Raw genomic sequence first — 19313 nt, forward strand, 5'->3', positions numbered from 1 at the left:
GGACACAGTCATGCCGAAATCTCGTGAGATTTCGGAAGGAGGACGTCGGTCACGTAATGAGGGCATGTCCGAAATTGCCATTTTGAAAGTGGGCAGGCAGCTCTATCTTCCATTACCACTATAGAACACGAGGCAAGAGGAAGGAAAACAAAGAGGACACTCAATGAGCATGTGCGAGATGGAGCGGTGGATGCTGGGAGCTCAGCGTCATCGCATCCAGGAAGTAAATGCCTGTGGGCTTCAAACGCCCACAGTGAAAATGGAAACCGCCGGACTGCTTTTTTAAAAGTTTTCCTTAGCAATGAAATCGTCACGCTGGGGGTTAAAAAGACGCGGATCATGACTGCAAAGACACCGTAGGAATCGCCCACCAGTGACACAGGTAAAAAAAATAAAAAATGGCAGCGGAATCCCGCTTTAAGGACTGACAGATGCCTATAGCTGCACTTGCAGGCTGAGCAACAGTACCTGCTAAGAAAAAAAGGATTTTAACAGACCTTACAACTTCTTATCTGTTGGATCTTTAAGCATAAGCGCATTGTCCACTTTTACATTGGAAATCGCAGCGTCAACTGCTGGAACTTTGCATCTTTTAGTGATTCTTTCTTCCATAGGATAGAGCTTTGCGAGTCTCTTTGGAAAGGAAAAAATGCTTATCCGGATGATCCCATTCAGTATAAATAAGCTTTTTTAGTAATGCGTGGACGGGAAACGCATGCAAAGGCTGTAAAGGCTTCAAAGAACAAGGAAGAGACCGGCCCTTCAGCTAACTCCGTTAGGGGTAGCATGCAAGTAGAGCGAACCATCTTTGCAAGCCTCTGTACTTCAGATTGTGAAGTAGGGATCCTTGGGAACTTCAAGTATTGTTTCCTCCGCAGAGAAATAATCGCATGTCTTTTCCTCCCGATCATCTGAGGGCAATACCCCATCCTGTCCCCATAATTCTCTTGGACCCTCCACTGACTGTAAAGAGTCTAAGGTGGGGGAGGGGGATCTAGGACGCTTCCTATACACTGGATGGAGGATGCGATTAAAGCTGCTAATCTTCCTTCTAAGCCTTGCAAGGCAGAGAAAAATGCATCTTCAGTCACCTCTACAGGGGCTGAAGTGTGTGAAGCAGTTGCACCACCGCTAGCTTCCAATGACTCACCCTGGCTTGCCATGTCTGATCTCTCCGAAGAGGAAGATAGTATGGAAGCATAACTGGGATTCCCAGCGCCTGGGGGGTGACACCTTAGGCACCTTTACGGTAGGTCTGGAAGACATAGTGCAAAGCACAAGCAAAGGTACACACAAAATAACAGTTCTTTTGCTACTAAGTATCAATAGTTTTTCCTGTCTGGAAATGCCTGTTTACACCCTTACGTGCCCAGCGCTCTGGTGTCTCTTAGTGTGACAGACTGCCTCTCTTCAGTTAAAAAGTCTTTCTGAAATGAGAGGGTCTGTGATATAAAGCCTCAGGTGGAACCTGATTGGCATCCTCAGCGCTTCCCCTCAGCTATGTGGCGAGTGCTATGTGTGTGGACGTTACATCCATACACAGCGCCACGTGACCTTGCGAACATGCCCCTCTGCCTTCTCAGGCCCTGCTAGGGACCCAAATAGCCAACACAAAGTAAGGTGAACGTACTATACACCTCTACAAGGGGGGGGGGGAGAGAGGGGAAGGGAGGGGGGTTCTGTCAGCAGATTTATAGTTTTTTTTAAACCCACATAGGGCGTTTCCCAATGTTACTAGGTGGAAGTGCTGGGTTGTAATTAAACCATGCAGCTAAAGCAGCTGCGTCAACCAGTCAGCCTCCGCCCATATAGAAGTTTATACACATTTCTGTATTAGCAACTGCTGTATTTTTTACCAAATCCCACAAGATCTATTTAAGTAAGAACCCCCTCTGCCGCTGGGACCACACATGTTCTGAGACAGAGCTGCACGAAGACACATCATAGGTAATGTAAGTTACTCCTTATAAAGGAGACATTTATAAGGCATATAAAGGTATATTGAAGGAAAAAGCAAAGCTTCTTCCCTTACCTTGACCTCGCTGCAGGATACTGCTGATTTAACAGACAGATCCAACTTTCACCCATCACGGCAGGCTGTGTTTAAACACGCTCAAAGACTGGGGCCCTTTTAAAAGGGGTTCCGCTCCTTTGGGCCTTGTATAGCACCCCTCAGGACAACTTTAGGAAATGTAGCAAGACCAAAAAGAGTCCTGGTTCCTAGGGTCCAGCTCTCAAAGAGAAGCATTACAGGCAAAACCTTGTTCTTGCATCAAGGTCCAGGTACCATCCTATGGCCTCAGTGGCGAAGATGGATCTGATTGTGGAGGTTTCTTTAAATCCAGCATGGATCCCTCCTGGAGCTCCGCAGAGCACATCTTCACTCGTGACCAACACCTTTAGACACTGGCGAAAAAACAGAGTGCTCCTAGAAGGAGGAGGAGTTGTATAGGGGAGTCAACTTCCTGTATTGGTTATACCAGTGTCAACACCTGAAGGTAGGCCTATAACCCACCAAGTAATTACTTGAGACTTTGTGTCCTATGATGTATGATAAAGAAATAATGGTGGCCACACAAAATATTGACACCTTGGGCCCAGTTTGGACATTTTCACTTAGGGGTGTACTCACTTTTGTTGCCAGTGGTTTAGACATTAATGGCTGTATGTTGAGTTATTTTAAGGGGACAGCAAATTTACACTGTTATACAAGCTGTACGCTCACAACTTTACATTGTATCAAATTTTAATTTCTTCAGTGTTGTCACATGAAAAGATAGAAAAATGTGAGGGGTGTACTGACTTTTGTGAGATGCTGTATATATATTATATATATATTATATATATATATATATATATATATATATATATATATATATATATATATATATATATATATATATATATATATACACATATACACACACACACACACACACATACATACATACACACACACATTTATATATACACACACCATATATGCATACACAAACATACACAAAATAATAAATAAATTCTATCCTCACATGAATGTCTAGAAATCAAAAATGATATTGAATGATCAAAGCACAATAAAGTTAATTCCTTTGTAACCCATTATAAACACTTTGTTAATACTGACAAGCCTTATTTAACTCGCCCCTAAGCTAGTATTTTTCTAGTGATTTTTTAAAAACTATTATCTTATTATTAAATATTGTTTCCTGCATAAATATTATGAGGTCTATTTATTTAAAAAAAATGCTGTGCAAATGTCTCAGTATTTGCTCAGCCGTCATAAAAAAATCCACGTATTGTTTCAATTATATGTGAAATGTCATTTATTTACAGTATTTTCTACAATTTTCAGCTCCACCTAGTGCCCATAATTCAGTATTTTGCATTGTGATGGCCCGTTGGAGGTGTAAAGCATGCTAAATAGGGTGGTACTTATTTAAAGAATTAAAGAATTAAAGAGCAATTAATGTTAACAAAAGAAAGCAGTTACTTCTAATATCAAGTAATCATAGATTCAAAGTTTCCCAGTCGGATGTCTGTGTAGCAAAATACGCACATACATCTCTGTACTTCCTGAAAACTGTACTGTGTAATTTCCCTTCTTTCCACTTCCTGCATCACCGACTATATTCATATTGGTGGCTGAAAAAAAACTTTTCAGTAGTGTATTTTTTTTCTGTCTAAATGCGCAAGGCAATAAGGAGTCTAGATAGGGTGTTCCGGCATTACCAGTAGATGAGTTCCAGGATCAAATTACAAACATAATGGAGTTGGGTAGACTGGTACACTACAGAAATGCCTGGATAAGAAATGTGACTACTCCCTGCACCCCCCAATGCAGTAAATGTTTTAATAGCAATTTGGACTGCAGTATATCTTTAAATAAAGATATGCAATGGATATGTGATGGAGTATACACTATGGGTAGTCTATGATTTCATACAACAGTTTACCTGAAGATTTTCAATACAAAACTGGTGTCCATACATATCAATAGCAGAAAGAAAAATCGACTCCACTTGGTTGTGACGAAGTTCATATGAAGGCAGATGTGAAGCAATAAGGACCTGAGAAAAAAAAAAAAAAATATATATATATATATATATATATATATATATATATATATATATATATATATATATATATATATATATATATATATATATATATATGTATATATAAGAGCATAGTGAAAAGAATGCAGTGGAAAATGCAGGTAGGTAAAGAGTACATAAACGAGCAGCATATATACCTGACGGGCTCGCAGAGCCACCTTGGAATTAGTTGTTTTACTCAGCTGAGTGAGTTCTGTCAGGATGTTGAGCAACTCATCTGTTAAGGTCGGGTCTCGGCCACACAGCTGATCCTACAAATATAAAAAAAAAAGAAGGACAATACAGAGTAAAAACAATGGTCTCACATCGCTGCTTTTAGTCATATCGGTACTTCTCTCACACAGTGCTTTCCAGACAGAAAAATTTGATGGGCTTTAATGCACCCACCAACAAACTTTGGGGGCCACTATTCCCACTGTACAGCAAGAGTAGAGCTCAACTTCAGCCCAAATCTTTATTTCATTTTTGATACAGTAGGGAAGGGTAAATTCTCTATCACATTTTTATTGCCATCTGTGCCTATGATGGGGAGCTTGTGCCTCACTTACTTTCAGGACAGACAAAAACACATTTTTTAGAAGGGTAGGGTTTTGGGTAGAAAGTTTGATTTTTTTTTGTTGTCTGTGCTTTTCTATCTTGTTGAAGACCAATGCTGGTGTAGGGACTGGAAGTGAGGGAAAATCTACCCACTGGGGCCAGAGACAAAGAAAAATCTGACAGAAATTTCAAATCCTCCCCACTCCAACAGCAATTTTTTTTTTTATTATTAATAATAGGGTTGCACCAATACCGATACTAGTATCAGTACTGATACCGAGCTTTTGCACAAGTACTTGTACTCGTGCAAATGCTCCGATGCCTAACCTGATACCTCCAGCTCTTCAGCTCTCTCCAGGAACAAAGAGTTGGAGGAGTCACTTGCTCATTCCCAGACGTCAGTGGGCAGAGAGAAGATAGCGGGAGTCAGCTTGAACAATCTGGCAGCTAAGCGGCTACTATGTTTTCCCAGACCAAATATGCCGTACTGTGTTTGGTCAGAATCTGCGACCCGTCAGATTCGCTAACATAAGTGATGTTCCGTCAGACTCAGAACACTGCAAAGCCCATCTTGGTACACCCTGCACCCGGCCGCAGTAAGCCTGCAGTCAGAATGTGGCAGGAGACATCTTGCTACACCCAGCCCATATAGTGAAATGCAGCCAGTAACAGTACTTAAATTCTTAAAATCTGTGAGACTGTTTTGATGTTGATTTTTAAAAGCAGCAGCAAGCCTGTTGATCTGACAGGTTTTCTAATCTGAGAGAGCACTGCTGCTTTTAAAATTCAACATCAAAAGAGTCTCACGGTTTTGAAAATACTGTATTTCACTATATAAGCTCAGTTTAATGCTAAAAGAAGTCTGAAATTCAAGACTTGGCTGGGTGTAACAAGATGTCCCCTGCTGCCTTCTGACTGCAGGCAAGTGTGGGGTGTACCAAGATGGCCACCACGGTGTTCTGAGAAAACGTCCCTTCCGTTAACTAAAAAAAAAAGCATTGGTAATCGGTATCGGCGAGTACTTGGGAAAAAAAAAAAGAATCAGTACTTGTACTTGTTCTTTAAAAAGTTGGATCGGGCAACCCAAATACCATAGGAGTATATATTTTTTAAAAGATTAAAAATCACATTGTTTATAAAAGCCTTATACATGAAAGCCTCAGCACTGGCCATAGCAATGTTGGAAGTCCATCACCAAACGTTCATTGCAGGTGAATATTCACTGCTTTATAAATACTGTACGACTCTAAAAAAGGACAGACTTTGGTCAATGCCAACAAGACATAGTGAGTTTTTTTCAGTTTCAATTGTTTTTTATTGAAAAAGCTTTCATGAGTAATAAATGGTGAACACAAAAGCTCATGGGTACAAATCTTTGGCTGACATACCAAGAAGATTCTAACCTAAGTGCAGAAATTAAAAGAAACACCATCTACAATGGCCCTTAATATTGGAGAATATATCTGACCATGCCAATTATGTGTTGTTGAGAAAAATATAACCTGAATTAACTTTTATAAGCAATCCAGTTTGGACTACAGGTCATAAATGAAAAAGGAAAGAGCAACCATAAAGAAACGCAAAAGGTGAAAAGGGGAGGAGGGAGGAGTGCGACAAAGCAAAAGGTAGGGAGAGGGAAGGAGGAGCTAGATCACTCAGGGCATCAATATGCTCTAAACTGTATCTCCCCTGCCTAGGTGAATATTAGATGATCCATAAGGATGTGTCAAAATCATGAGGCAAATAATGTGTAATGCAAGGGGAAAAACCTTTTAAAATGTATTAACTTTACTATGAAGAACAGCAGCCAGATTTTCATTCAATAGGTGCCATGTTATTTTTGGTTTAACTTGTGTAACTGCTGAAGTACCAGACTACCAGGCTTTGACCAGCGTTCGTTTGTCCTTCATTGATATAAGATGCAAGTCTAAATTGATTGGCAGTGAATTTCATTAGCCAAGGGTTGAGTAAGGTGTTGTAACTTTAGGGAGCTAATAAGGTCCCTCTCCCAAAGAGAAAAATAGGATGGGAGATATTGGGAGTCACCCCCCTGAAGGGAACTATACATTTTAGAGATACCTTTGGAAAAAGGGTCATGAAGACATATATGTTTGAAGAGAGTGAAGAGTCAGCGATGAGTATGTTTGATGAGTGTGCTTTAGGATGAATTGCACATAATTGCTAATTTACAGATATTGGAACAGTTCCATTGGATGAGTGTTGTGGGTGGATCATTTAGAGGATAAAATAAGAGCGCCTGCATAGTAATTACAACCTACACCCTATGTAACCATGGCATTGTTCATCATGGAAAGCTACAATGTCTTTCATATCTTGAAGAGAAAGAGGGTTTATTCACTATAGTTGAGAGACAGGTACAGTATAACTGGAGTCCCAAGTCTTAAGGAAATGTCTAAGTATGAGGTTAGTACAGTGCTTGTGCAGAGCAGGGGAGTCAAGTCTCGTAGAGTGGCATAAAAAAATGTGAACCCCCTTGGAATTAATTGGTTTTCTGCAGTCATTTGTCATAAAATATGATCTGATGCTCATTTAGATCACAACAATAAACAAACACATGTGCTTAAGCTGATTATTTGAACATGCTCATTAAACATTTAGAGTGCTGGAGGAAAAAAAGTGAATCCATAGACTAAATACTTCAAAGAATGCTAATTGGAGTCAGTAGTTTGCACATCTGGAGTCCAAGTAATGAAATGAATTTGGAAGTGTGGTTTAGAGCTACTCTGATTAAAAAAAAAAAAAAATTCAAACATTTTAAGATTGCAGTTCATAAGAAGCATCAGCTGATGTGAACCATGCCTCACAAAAAGTAGCTCTCTGAAGACATATGATCAAGAGTAGCTGATCTACATAGGGCTGGAAAGAGATACAAAGCAATTTCAAAGTGTTTAGGAATCCATCAAACAACAGTTAGGCAAATTGTCTATAAATGTAGAAAGTTTAGCACTGGCTACTCTTCCTAGAAGTGGGCACCCAGCCAAGATGTCTCCTAAGGCACAATGCAGAATCCAACAGCTAAAGGCTTGAAAACATCATTAGAACTGGCAAACATTCCTGTTCATGAGTCTACCATCCGCAAGTCTTTAAAAAGGCAGGATTGTCCATGACAGTCAACACAGAGGAAAGAAACCTGAAGTTTGCCAAAATTGGCAAATCACAAAGCTGCTTGGAAAATGTTTTGTGGATTGATTAAACAAAAGACAAATTGTTTGCGAAGAATATTCAGCACTATATACAGTATGGCGCAAAAAGGGGACCACCTACCAACATCATTCCAATGGTGAAGTATGGTGGAGGGAACATTATGATTTGTGCTTGCTTCACTGTCTCAGGGCCTTGACCACTTGCCCTCATAGGGGAAAATTAGGGGAAAATTAGTTCCCAAGTTCACCAAAATATCCTACAGGATAATGTCAAGCTGGCTGTAGGCCAGCTGAAGCTTAGTAGAAGTTGGTTGATGCAGCAGGACAATGACTAAGCATCAAAGTAAATCCACCCCAGACTAGCTTCAGAAAAAGAAAATGTGCCTTTTGGAGTGGCCCAATAAGAGCCCAGAGACCCCTTAGAGATGCTGTGGAATGATCACAAGAGAGCCGGGCATCCAACAAATTTGCTGAAGGAGTTTTGTAAAGAGGAATGGTCAAAAATTTCTCTTAAACTGATGATGCAGGTTTGATCCAGAGCTACCGAAAGTGCTTACTTGAAGTCATTGCTGCCAAAAAGGGTTCAGCCAGCTATTAAAGTACAAATGCACTGCATCCGAGCACAAAAAAACAAAAATGCAATTTATTTATTTTTTCATATTCAAAGAAAACTTCATCTATCCATGTCTCCAGGGTTTATTTTGTTAAGAAATCACTTTACACCCCCCCAGCACTTTTGGCTGGGGCCATCATGCATAAGGGCAGGTGGATTCCAGAAAGTAAATGCTACATAAATCATCTGCCCTTAGCTCAGACATACAGGCAGGAGGGTGTGCTTAGCTGAGAAAGCCCCTCCTCCTATGAAGACTCCTGGGATGTATGACATCAGTTACATAGGCCTGGAAACCAGGAAGCAACTGAAGAAATGTAAAAAAAATGTTTAAAAGCAAGTAAATATAATATACCTTCCTAACTATGTACTAATACTAGCAGCATAGGGATTCAAAATAGTCAATGTTGATTGGGAGAGTGAAGTTCTGCTTTAACTCAAAGGGTTCACTTACTTCTTCCTCCAGCATTGTGAATGTTTAATGGATGTGTTCAATAAAGACACAAGCAATTACAATTGCTTGTGTGCTATCCACTGAAGCACAACGTGCTTGTCTGTTGTTGTGACTTAGATGAGGATCAGGTCACATTTTATGGCATATTACTGAAGGAAAACAGTTAACTCCAAGGGTTCACATACTTTTTATTGCCACTGTAATGGATTTGTTTTATTATAGATTCAACCCTGCTACTTGTTTGATCGGGTTGACTCCTTGGCAAATTGAGCTTGTCATTATTTGAATAAAAATGGTTGCTTGGAAAATATAAGGGGGCATAGGAACAAGGAGTGTCCAAAGGGGTAAAGTAAATTAGGGAGCTAGGTCATCAGTACTGCTATCTTGTCCAACCAATACCAATACCACTTTTTATTAAAAAATATTAGTGGGCAACAGCCAGGTGAGGGAACTCTAGCAAGAAATATATAGTATATTAGCAAAATAACACAGACTTACGTCTCATGTACACTAGGCAACAAAAAAAGCAATTTTTTTCTTCTACACAGCCCTCTGTGTTTGCCTACAGTATGTGTCCATGCACACATAGGCCTTTACAGGTGTTTAGAGGGTCAGCGTGTTCAGTAGAGAAGCATTTGGCTGCAAAAAAACCATGACGCCACTAAATGTGTCTAAACACGCTTAAAGTGGTTGTAAACTCTGTACAACCACTTTTAGCTACAGGTAAGCCTGTAGTACTTTGCAAAAATATTCACCCCCTTGACATTTTTTGTGTTCTGTTGCCTCACAACCTGGAATTAACATGGATTGTTTGAGGATTTGCATCATTTCATTTACAGAACATGCCCGCAACTTTGAAGATGATTTTTTTTTTTTTTTGACAGAAACAACAAATAGGACAAAATAACAGAAAAAAAAAAAACAATGTGCATAACTAGTCACCCCCCCCCCCCCCCCCCCAGTCAATACTTTGTAAAGCCACCTTTTGCAGTTATCACAGCTCAGAGTCGCTTTGGATAAGTCTCTATTAGGTTGCCGCATCTTACCACTGGGATTTTTGCCCATTTCTCCTTGCAAAACTGCTCCAGCTCCTTCAAGTTGGATGGTTTGCGCTTGTGAACAGCAATCTTAAAGTCCGACCACAGATTTTCTATTGCATTGAGGTCTGGGCTTTGACTAGGCCATTCCAACACATTTACATGTTTCCCCTTAAACCACTCAAGTGTTGCTTTAGCAGTGTGGTCATCGTCCTGCTGGAAGGTGACCCTCCGTCCAAGCCTCAAATCAAACACAGAGTGGTACAGGTTTTGCTCAACAATATCCATCTTTCCCACAACTCTGACCAGTTTCCTAGTCCCGACTGCTGAAAAACTTCCCCACACAATGTTTCACTGTGGGGATGGTGTTCTTTGGGTGATGTGATGTGTTGGGTTTGCACCAGACATAGCGTTTTTTTTGATGGCCAAAAAGTTAAATTTTAGTCTCATCAGACCAGAGCACCTTCCTGCATACATTTTTGGAGTCTCACACATGCCTTTTCGCAAACTCAAAACGTGCCATTTTGTTTTTTTGCTGAAAGTAATGGCTTTCTTCTGGCCACTCTGCCATAAACCCCAACTCTATGAAGCACACAGCTTATGGTCGTCCTACGTACAGATACTCCAGTCTCTGCTGTGGAACTTGTCAGCGCCTCTAGAGTTACCTTAGGTCTCTGTGCTGCCTCTCTGATTAATGCCCTCCTTGCCCGGTCCCTGAGTTTTGGTGTGCGGCCGTCTCTTGGCAGGTTTGCTGCTGTGCCATGTTCTTTGCATTTGGTTATAATAGATTTGATGGTGCTCCTAGGGATCATTAAAGATTTGGATATTTTTTTTTATAACCTAACCCTGACTTGTACTTCTCAGAAACATTGTCCCTTACTTGTTTGGAGAGATCCTTGGTCTTCATGGCAGTGTTTGGTTAGTGGTGTCTCTTGCTTAGGTGTTGCAGCCTCTGGGGCGTTTCAAAAAGGTGTGTATATGTAATGACAGATCATGTGACGCTAAAGCCCTGTACACATGATCAGACTTTCCGACAGGAAATGTTGGATGTGAGGTTTTTGGTGGCAAGTCAGACCGTGTGTATGCTCCATCGGCCAATTGTTGTCAGACTTTCCTCCAACAAATGTTAGCTAGCAGGTTCTCAAATTTTCCGGCAACAAATGTGTGTTGTCGGACTTTCCGATCTTGTGTACACAAGTCCGTCAGACAAAAGTACAAACATATGCCCGGAAGCAGAAGCGGTCAGTCTTGTAAACTAGCGTTTGTAATGGGGAATTAACATTCGTGACGTGACAAATTATGAAATCTCCAAATGCAGTGCACAATTCCCTTCTTTAATGGGATAATAATGGAGCAGCTTTGCTGGTGACACTGATGGAGTTCTGCCAAACATTTTCAAAAAAATTTTTTGCCCAAGTTACCACAACACCATTATCCGTAGTTTTTAAGATCAAAGATACAATTATGTTGGTGTCCCTTGTTAATTTTACAAATGTATTTTTCAAAAATGTAACTGCCTACTCCCAAACTGTTATTTGAAGTAAAACACATAGCCAAGTATTATGCTCCAAAATTGTATAGTGTGTATTAAAAAAAGAAAACACATAAAATTAGACAAGCTATCTTCCAATAGAACTTAACCAAAAAGTGCATTCTATGCATCCAAAAATATAGAATATATACCAAATCAAATCATTATTCAACCAAAAAAATTATGTCAAAGCAATAACTCCAAGACCAATAATAAAGAACACATTATCTCCTCCGATTCTGCAACATGTCTGGTTGAAGAACGGCCATTCCGAAAGAAACTGAAAAACACTAAATGAAAAGCGCAAATTAACACTCGCCAAACTACGAAATTAGCAGAAGGAGCCCAAAGGGTGGCGCTAAAGAGCTGAAAAACCACGTAGTACGTCTCGTACATTACTACGTTCGTAATTGTTGGCCAACATTTGTGTGATCGTGTGTAAGACAAATTTGAGCCAACACCCTTTGGGAAAAATTCCATGGTTTTGATGATAGGAAAGTCTGATCGTGTGTACGAGGCATTAGATTGCACACAGGTGGACATCATTTCACTAATTATGTGACTTCTGAAAGTAATTGGTTGCACCAGAGCTTTTTATGGGCTTCATAACAATGGAGGTGAATACATACACACATGGCAATTATCAGTTTTTTATTTCTAAAAAACAGTTTTATGTATATAGTTTTTAAATTTTTCTTCACCAACTTAGACTATTGTGTTCTGATCCATCACATATAATTCAGATTAAAAAAACATTGAACTAAAGGCTGTGTGGTAACAAAATAGGTAAAAAGCCAAAAGGCACTGTATATTAAGGCTTACCTGTAGGTACTGGAAATATCTCCTAAACCTGCATGGGTTAGGAGATATTTACAATATACGTGTGTGCCCACGTCATCTGCGCATGTGCACTTTAGAAAGGACATGATCGTGCCATTTTCTAAAGGGATCGTGCCATGACTGGTCGGCTCCCGCAGGACTCCAGCCAGTCAAAGAGCTGGGTCCAGGGCCTCGGAAGGAAGAGGGGTGAAGATGGACGCTTTCAGCCAGCGGGGACATTGCAGGCTTTGTTTTCAGGTAAGTGACACATAATAGGCAACTATGCGATGCATAGTAGCCCATTATGCTTTACCTTTGCAGGCAAATAAAGAGGAAGTAAAACCCATCGGGGTTTACTTCTTCTTTAAGTGTTAAGCGTATGTGAGCATTCATTTATTTCAATGGCCAGAATAAATTAATATTCTGGCCAATGAAATTAATGAACTCCCAAATGCTTGATGCAGCTAAGGATGTAGATCCTTATAATATAGGCAGCTGAAGTTATGGGAAAATCTTGACTTTAAAGCGCATTTAGACAAAAAAATTATTTGACATTTTTGAATAGTAAAAAATGGGTACAGCATTTGTTATGTTTTTATGTCCCCTTTGGGTGCCCTCACCTCTTGTTCCAGTGACAGCCATAATATCTTCAATTTCGTGTTTGAGTGACAATAGTGACCATCACAAAATAGAGACACTAAATCTACCCAGTTGGTGGATTCAACCTCTATGTTATTCTCATTTATGAATATATTGGGCTGTATATTGAACACCCTTTAACTGCTTCCCATCCAGCAACATACTAGTATGTCGTTGGATAGGAAGGGTGATATCTCGGTCATCACTGCAGCTGCATCGATGAATGATGTATCAGTTTTTTCATCCAGTGTTTGTAAAGCCAGTAAAAGTAATCCAAGCAGCTAAAAATAATCCGCTGCCGCTGCCTTTAGGATGCAAGTGGCAACATCCTGCTCCGGGCACACAGTGAGAGGAACTGATGTTTTTCCTCCCACTGCGTGACATCAGAAACCAGAAGCAACGAGGATCTTGTCACTTTCGGCTTTGTGTTTACTGGCCAGTTACTGGCCAGTGGAGCAGCTGATCAGACCAATCTGTGGCTGATCAGCTGCTTTGGACACCAGATCTCTCCATAAAGAGGATTTGTCATGGCCCATGCTGTCACAAGGGATGTTGTTCATCCCCTGTGATAGCAAAAAAGTTGCTAAAAAAAAATTATGAAAAAGAGGCAGTGTAAAAAATGTTGATTTAAATAAAATAAATAATAAAATATAAAGAAAAAATGTCAGTGCTCCAGCTCGCACACAAATGGGAACGTGCACGCCAGTCCCACACGCATATGTAAATGGTGATTGCACCACACATGCTAGGTATCACCAAAACTGTCAAAGCGATAGCAATATCGTGTAAAAAAGGATTACCTATGAGAATTTTTTTGTTTGGCGCTGTTCCACGGGCGGACGTAATTTTAAAGCGTGACATGTTTGGTGTCTATGTACTCAGTGTAACATCATAATTTTACCCCAAAAAATGTATTATATAGTGTTTTTATAATTCATAAAAGTGTATTTATTAATAAACTTTAAATGAATTTGAATGCACAAACACACTGTGCAAATATGGTGTGACATAAATATATGCAGCAAAGTCCCATATATTAGAACTCCACCGCAGTGATAGTTCATATAGTATATATATATATATATATATATATATATATATATATATATATATATATATATATATACACATACATACATACATACATACACACACACACATATATATATATATATATATATATATATATATACAGTGCCTGCTCACCTCCTGTATCTGACCCCAATAAAGAGTCATAATAGCCTTAGTGAACTCCATTTTAGATGGTACTGAACACTCCTCCTGTATCATCCCTGAATCATGCTAAGACATGTCAGAGAATAAAATAGAGAAACCATAGTGCTCTCCGCTTCCAAATATTTATTGAAACTGAACAAGGGATTAAAAAGCACTCACATGGATATATAAAAAGCAAGCATAAAATTAGCACCCCATGCTGACACAAATGGCCAGTTGTGATGTCACGGGCTGCGGCTCCTCTCAGCCATGCATGTTACACCCTCCTAATGGGCTTCTTCAGCAGTCCTAAGGCTATGATGACTCTGTACAGGGGTCAGATATTGAAGGTGAGCAGGCACTTTATTTGGAGGTGGTGAGCACCGAACACAACGGAAGAAACTATATGAACTGTCACTTTATGTTTACACAGCGGTGGCGTTCTAATATATGGGACTTCTTTATAATATTTACAATATTGACTATCTGAATTTATGCATTTTGTTTATTGTTTAATATGTGTTGTACTCAATATGTGATTGTGCTGCATGTATATTTTGCACTTTATATTTATGAGAGTTTGGTGGACACATTCAAGAAGGTCTCAGCCTATGTCATGAGGCAAATGCAGGGGATACCAAAAAAAAAAATGGCTCCTCAACTTTTTACTTTCAGAGGGAGAAGACCTTGAAACATCACATTTACCTACAGAAAGTGGTCAAAGGCCAGGTTGTAATGTCATTTTAACTTTTTTTTTAATGTTTTATTTTTTTTTATTATTATTTCATTGTGTTCTTTTTTTTAAAAGGGGGGGGGGGGGGGGTATGAGGTAAGTGGATCTTGCCGTTTTGATGCAAGGTTCACTTTCATTTTCCTGGCAGTGCATAACAAAATACACAGAAACATAATAATTACTGCACATATAAAGTCACGCCCAAAGGCAAACAAACCTTATTACTTATACTATACTTGACAACCTCACCAAATGATTAGGCCCAGTTTCAAGGGGCTTTCAGCCCTCCCTTTTCATAAAGATTAATTCAAAGCATTTTTAAACTAAAATGAACTGATTTGCAATAAGAAGCAGAAATTCTTATTTTAAGGATCCGTTTTAGTACTGTGCATAAAGAGGTTACAGGAAAATAGTCCAATAAGGAGCACTGAGAGTTGCTAATGACTCACAAGATAAAACCTATTTCAAAGCATCACTACAGTGCACAATACAGCAATGGTCTATATTTTATAGAGTGCTATGCACATTAAACACATTAGCAAAGTGATATTGACCAATGAATAATTTTAGATAACTGCAATCCCTGGGAAGAGTATAATAGTGGATATAAGGGCAGCAGCCTAGGGCTCAGAGCTGTAAGGGATCCAAACCAAAAATATATTAACAAGACGTTGGACTGGGAGGGGCTTGGAATATATTCAAGTCAATTTAAGTTTAGTTATTTTTCTTACATGGATCTAGAAAAAAAGTCTCCAAAAAATGAAATGATTTAAATTATGATTTATTTGACTTAATTATGAATTAACCAATTCCAGCATATTGAGTGGCATTTCATGTTTTCTAATATTCAGACACACAAATCTACTTACATACATTTTCTTACTATTTTACAGCAAATTTAATAATCTACCAAACCCAGCTAAAAAGAAAGCGTCTTCGTATTAGACTAAACATCGGATTATGACTGATATATCTGCTTCAGTGTCTGGTGTATTTTTTTTTTTTTTTAATGGGCATAGAAAATAGGTAAGAAAAAAAAATGATCCCGAACTATCCAAAGCAGCATACAGTAATAATTATACACGACACACATAAAATGTCGGCAGATTAATTGAATTTTTCTTGTCCTCACTCTCAAAGTCAGTGAGCAAAAGCCTGCAACCAGTTCCCTTACAAGGCCTGACGCTTCCTCGTCATCCCAGTGTAATTACACACTTGAATGGCTGGACACTGAAGAAAATTGAAGGCCTGAGCTAGGAACAGCTGCCATTTTCTCTCTCCATCACGCAGCTATGATTGCTTGAGAAATGAACAGGCCCAGCTCAAAGCTACTCCAGAATTCTCAGAGGAAATACGGTCCTGTGTTCGAATAATGAGATTCTTAAGGCAAGCGTTACTTAGAATCACGCCAGCTAACAGTGCGCTCGCCCCTTTCACAAATTAAAACATATGAGATCGAAGGCCAAAATCAGAGCCTTCATCATTCTTGCATTGCTTACATTTTCACTGTTCCAACCATCCAGCCTCGCATGCAACATTAATAAGAGAAGATAATGTAGGGAAGTCACTGAGCCATTTGCCTCTGGGGCTTTTATGTGTTGTTATGCAATTTATTTCTATTCCTTGTACACACATAGTTTTCTATGCCACTGTACAATATTAGGCACTGTAATCTCTGAGAAACAAACATAATGACTTTGGCATGTGTGTCCAGACTGAAATTGCACAGAATTATGTCTTTGCTCCTTGTTACTTTACAGCAAAGCTGTCCAAACGTGGTCAGGTCACGAGACAATCACAATAGGCTAGAAGCCAAACTAAGTATGATAAATAGCACTAATTAATCTTTGCATATAATAATCTGCAACCTTTAAACAAGATGCTAAAAATCTGACAAGCTCCATCTGTTTTTCCATAAAGAAGCAAAAAGGACAATGTAGAAGGCATTCAGATAGGTTCCAAGTTATTGTTGAGAGCTTAACCTACACTAAAAATTAAAGTGGTTCTAAAGTCAAATTTTTTTTTTCTTTTTTTTTTAATTGCCATATTGAATTCTCTGCGTTAAAGCTAACTAAGTGGAAAACGTTTTTCTAGTGTTGGATAAAGTGGAGAGCTTTCTGTGCCCCCGTTAAGGAGGTGCCCCCCCCCTCGATTCGTCCATGTGTCCGTTTAACCATTATCATTGAAAGTAAACGTAAAAGAAATTGCCAAATTTTGGGTTGCCCTCAGAAAAGTAATAGAGAGGAAATCTTCCAATGGGGGAACTATTTCAGGTGACTAAGGAATTTCCTTAATTTGCAGGAATTTCTTCTCACTTCCTGTTTGGCTACGGGACAGCAAGTGAAGGAAATTTTCCCCAATGGGACACAGATGGTGAGGAAAAAATTTGACAGGGGTTATAACCCTCTCTTACGCTATCTAAAATGGAAAGAAAAGTGCCTATAGTTCTACTTAAAAATAAAAAATAAATAAAAAACTACTGGACACACACAGCCTGGCTCAGGAACGTGTGTGCGCATGGGTGCCCCCCTTAGCACTTGGATTGCTAAGGAGGCACTTAGAGGAAGGAGGATCGAACAGAGCTGGAAGGGGACTGCCAAAGTGGAGGTAAGGGATCGCTCTATGCAATATCATTCACAGAACAATTATAAAAATAAATTAAAAAAAATGTAAGCCAAATTTTTTTTTATCCTTTATTATTACTTTAATATAAGCTCTAAAATTAAACAAGAACATATACTAGACTACACAAGTATTTCGTTTTTTTTTTTTACCATTAGAATAAAAAAAAATTAAATAAATAAACAAACAGTTAAAACAGGATGTATCTATGACTGAGGATTCACAAAGCATTATATTGTAAGCAAAGCAGATTCTGCCTGCCTTCATGAATGCTATTGGTGATTGAATTTACAATGGGGCCCTTAAAACACTACAAGGAGGGGGGTGAGGGACTGCTTTGTCTCATTGTGTTACAGCTTGAGCTACTCAGCTTTGTGAACAAGCATTTTTTCCCCAAAGGGGCTTACTGCAATCAGAAATCCAAAATCAGAAATTGTATTTTTCAAAAAGATGTAATTTTATTGGTTGCTTATGTTTAAAGCTCTTTGCATCGATTAAATAGACTTTTGTTTTATTTAAAAAAAAAAAATCCAATCTAGCAGGGTATTGTTTTTAAACAAGTAACTGGTGAATTACCTAGGTAATCCAAATTTTGTTTTACCACTTTTTGAAAGAGAGAAGGAACGAGTAAGCTCTAACGAGCAGGGCCTTCTCATCCCTCCTGTATTGATTTGTATTGTAAGTGTACTGTCTGCCCTCATATTGTAAAGCGCTGCGCAAACTGTTGGCGCTATATAAATCCTGAATAATAATAATAATAATAAGCATTCTGAAGCTGATAATCTGTTGTATATTTGAGCACCTCCTCCATATAGCAAGAATACAGATTAACAACACAGGTAACAGAGAATGAAACAATCATATCATGGAAGGAAAGCATTTTTCCTAGTTCAGACTTCCTTGCTATGGTGAAGTGGCCATACAAGTATTTTTGTTTCTGATAACAGTGGTGAAAAATCAGTATATGTCTTCTCAGAAAATAAAAATTCTGCAACTGAACTAAGGGCATAATGTGTTACATAGACAGGTTAGAAGCAAAGTAGTGCTTAGCTAAGTTATTCTTTAAACATATAGGGAGAATCAAAACAAAGTTCAGTTTCCAGGGGGAACTAGTACACTGTATAGACAGAATATGCTTCTATTACTATATATAATAGATCCTGAGTCAAGATATCGCAAGCAGAGTTCCTGCCTATGTCAAAATGCACTGCCATCATTATCAAACCAAGAGAGGCTCATTCCTCCTGCTTCGTTAACTATGGAGTAGTACATAAATAAACAAACAGACATTTAGCAGTGAAAGTAACCTGCCCCCTTCCAATGGCTGTAGTAACGCAAATACACAAAATGTACAAACATTATTAGCATACCGAAGAAAACTAATGCCGCCTACACACGATCAAACAATCGGGTGGAAAAGTCCGGCAAACTCAAGTCCGCCGGACAATCCCCCCGTGTGTAGCCTCCGGCAGACTTTTTTTACCCGAAAGTACGGCGGACTTAGAAAGTAGTTTTGCACTCCAATCTTCCCGCCGGACTTGCATTTCGGCGGACAATCCGGCCGTGTGTATGCCAGTCTGCTGTACTTTTGAAATGAATGGACTTTTCCCGCCCGGAGAAAAGTCGGCTCATTTTGAGCGGGTCTCCTAGTAGAAAGGCCCGCGAAGGAGACGTCGCTGACCCCGCCACCTGGTATGGACTTAAAGGGGAACCCCAACGCCGAAAAAAAATCGGCGTGGGGGTACCCCCAGGTCCACATCAGACCCTTGTCCGAGCACGCTACCCGGCCGGCCAGGAAAGGGGGGGACGAGCCCCCCCCCCCTGAGCCGTACCAGGC

General features: G+C 39.4%; 1 protein-coding gene across 2 annotated transcripts in view; it reads right to left on the reverse strand.

Annotated features, from left to right (window-relative positions):
* ACACA (acetyl-CoA carboxylase alpha) overlaps nucleotides 1-19313 on the reverse strand; it is a 480408-nt gene that overhangs the window by 320206 nt on the left and 140889 nt on the right. For both annotated transcript variants that reach the window (XM_077481395.1, XM_077481394.1), the window contains exons 25-26: nucleotides 4253-4366; nucleotides 3954-4067 (exon numbers count right to left, since the gene is read on the reverse strand). In XM_077481395.1, coding sequence (XP_077337521.1) covers nucleotides 3954-4067; nucleotides 4253-4366 — 228 coding nt within the window. The remainder of the gene's footprint in view (nucleotides 1-3953; nucleotides 4068-4252; nucleotides 4367-19313) is intronic.

The sequence above is a fragment of the Lithobates pipiens genome, unplaced genomic scaffold (assembly GCF_037356315.1).
Source record: "Lithobates pipiens isolate NorthernLeopardFrog02 unplaced genomic scaffold, aLitPip1_a1.2 Scaffold_16, whole genome shotgun sequence".
NCBI lineage: Eukaryota > Metazoa > Chordata > Amphibia > Anura > Ranidae > Lithobates > Lithobates pipiens.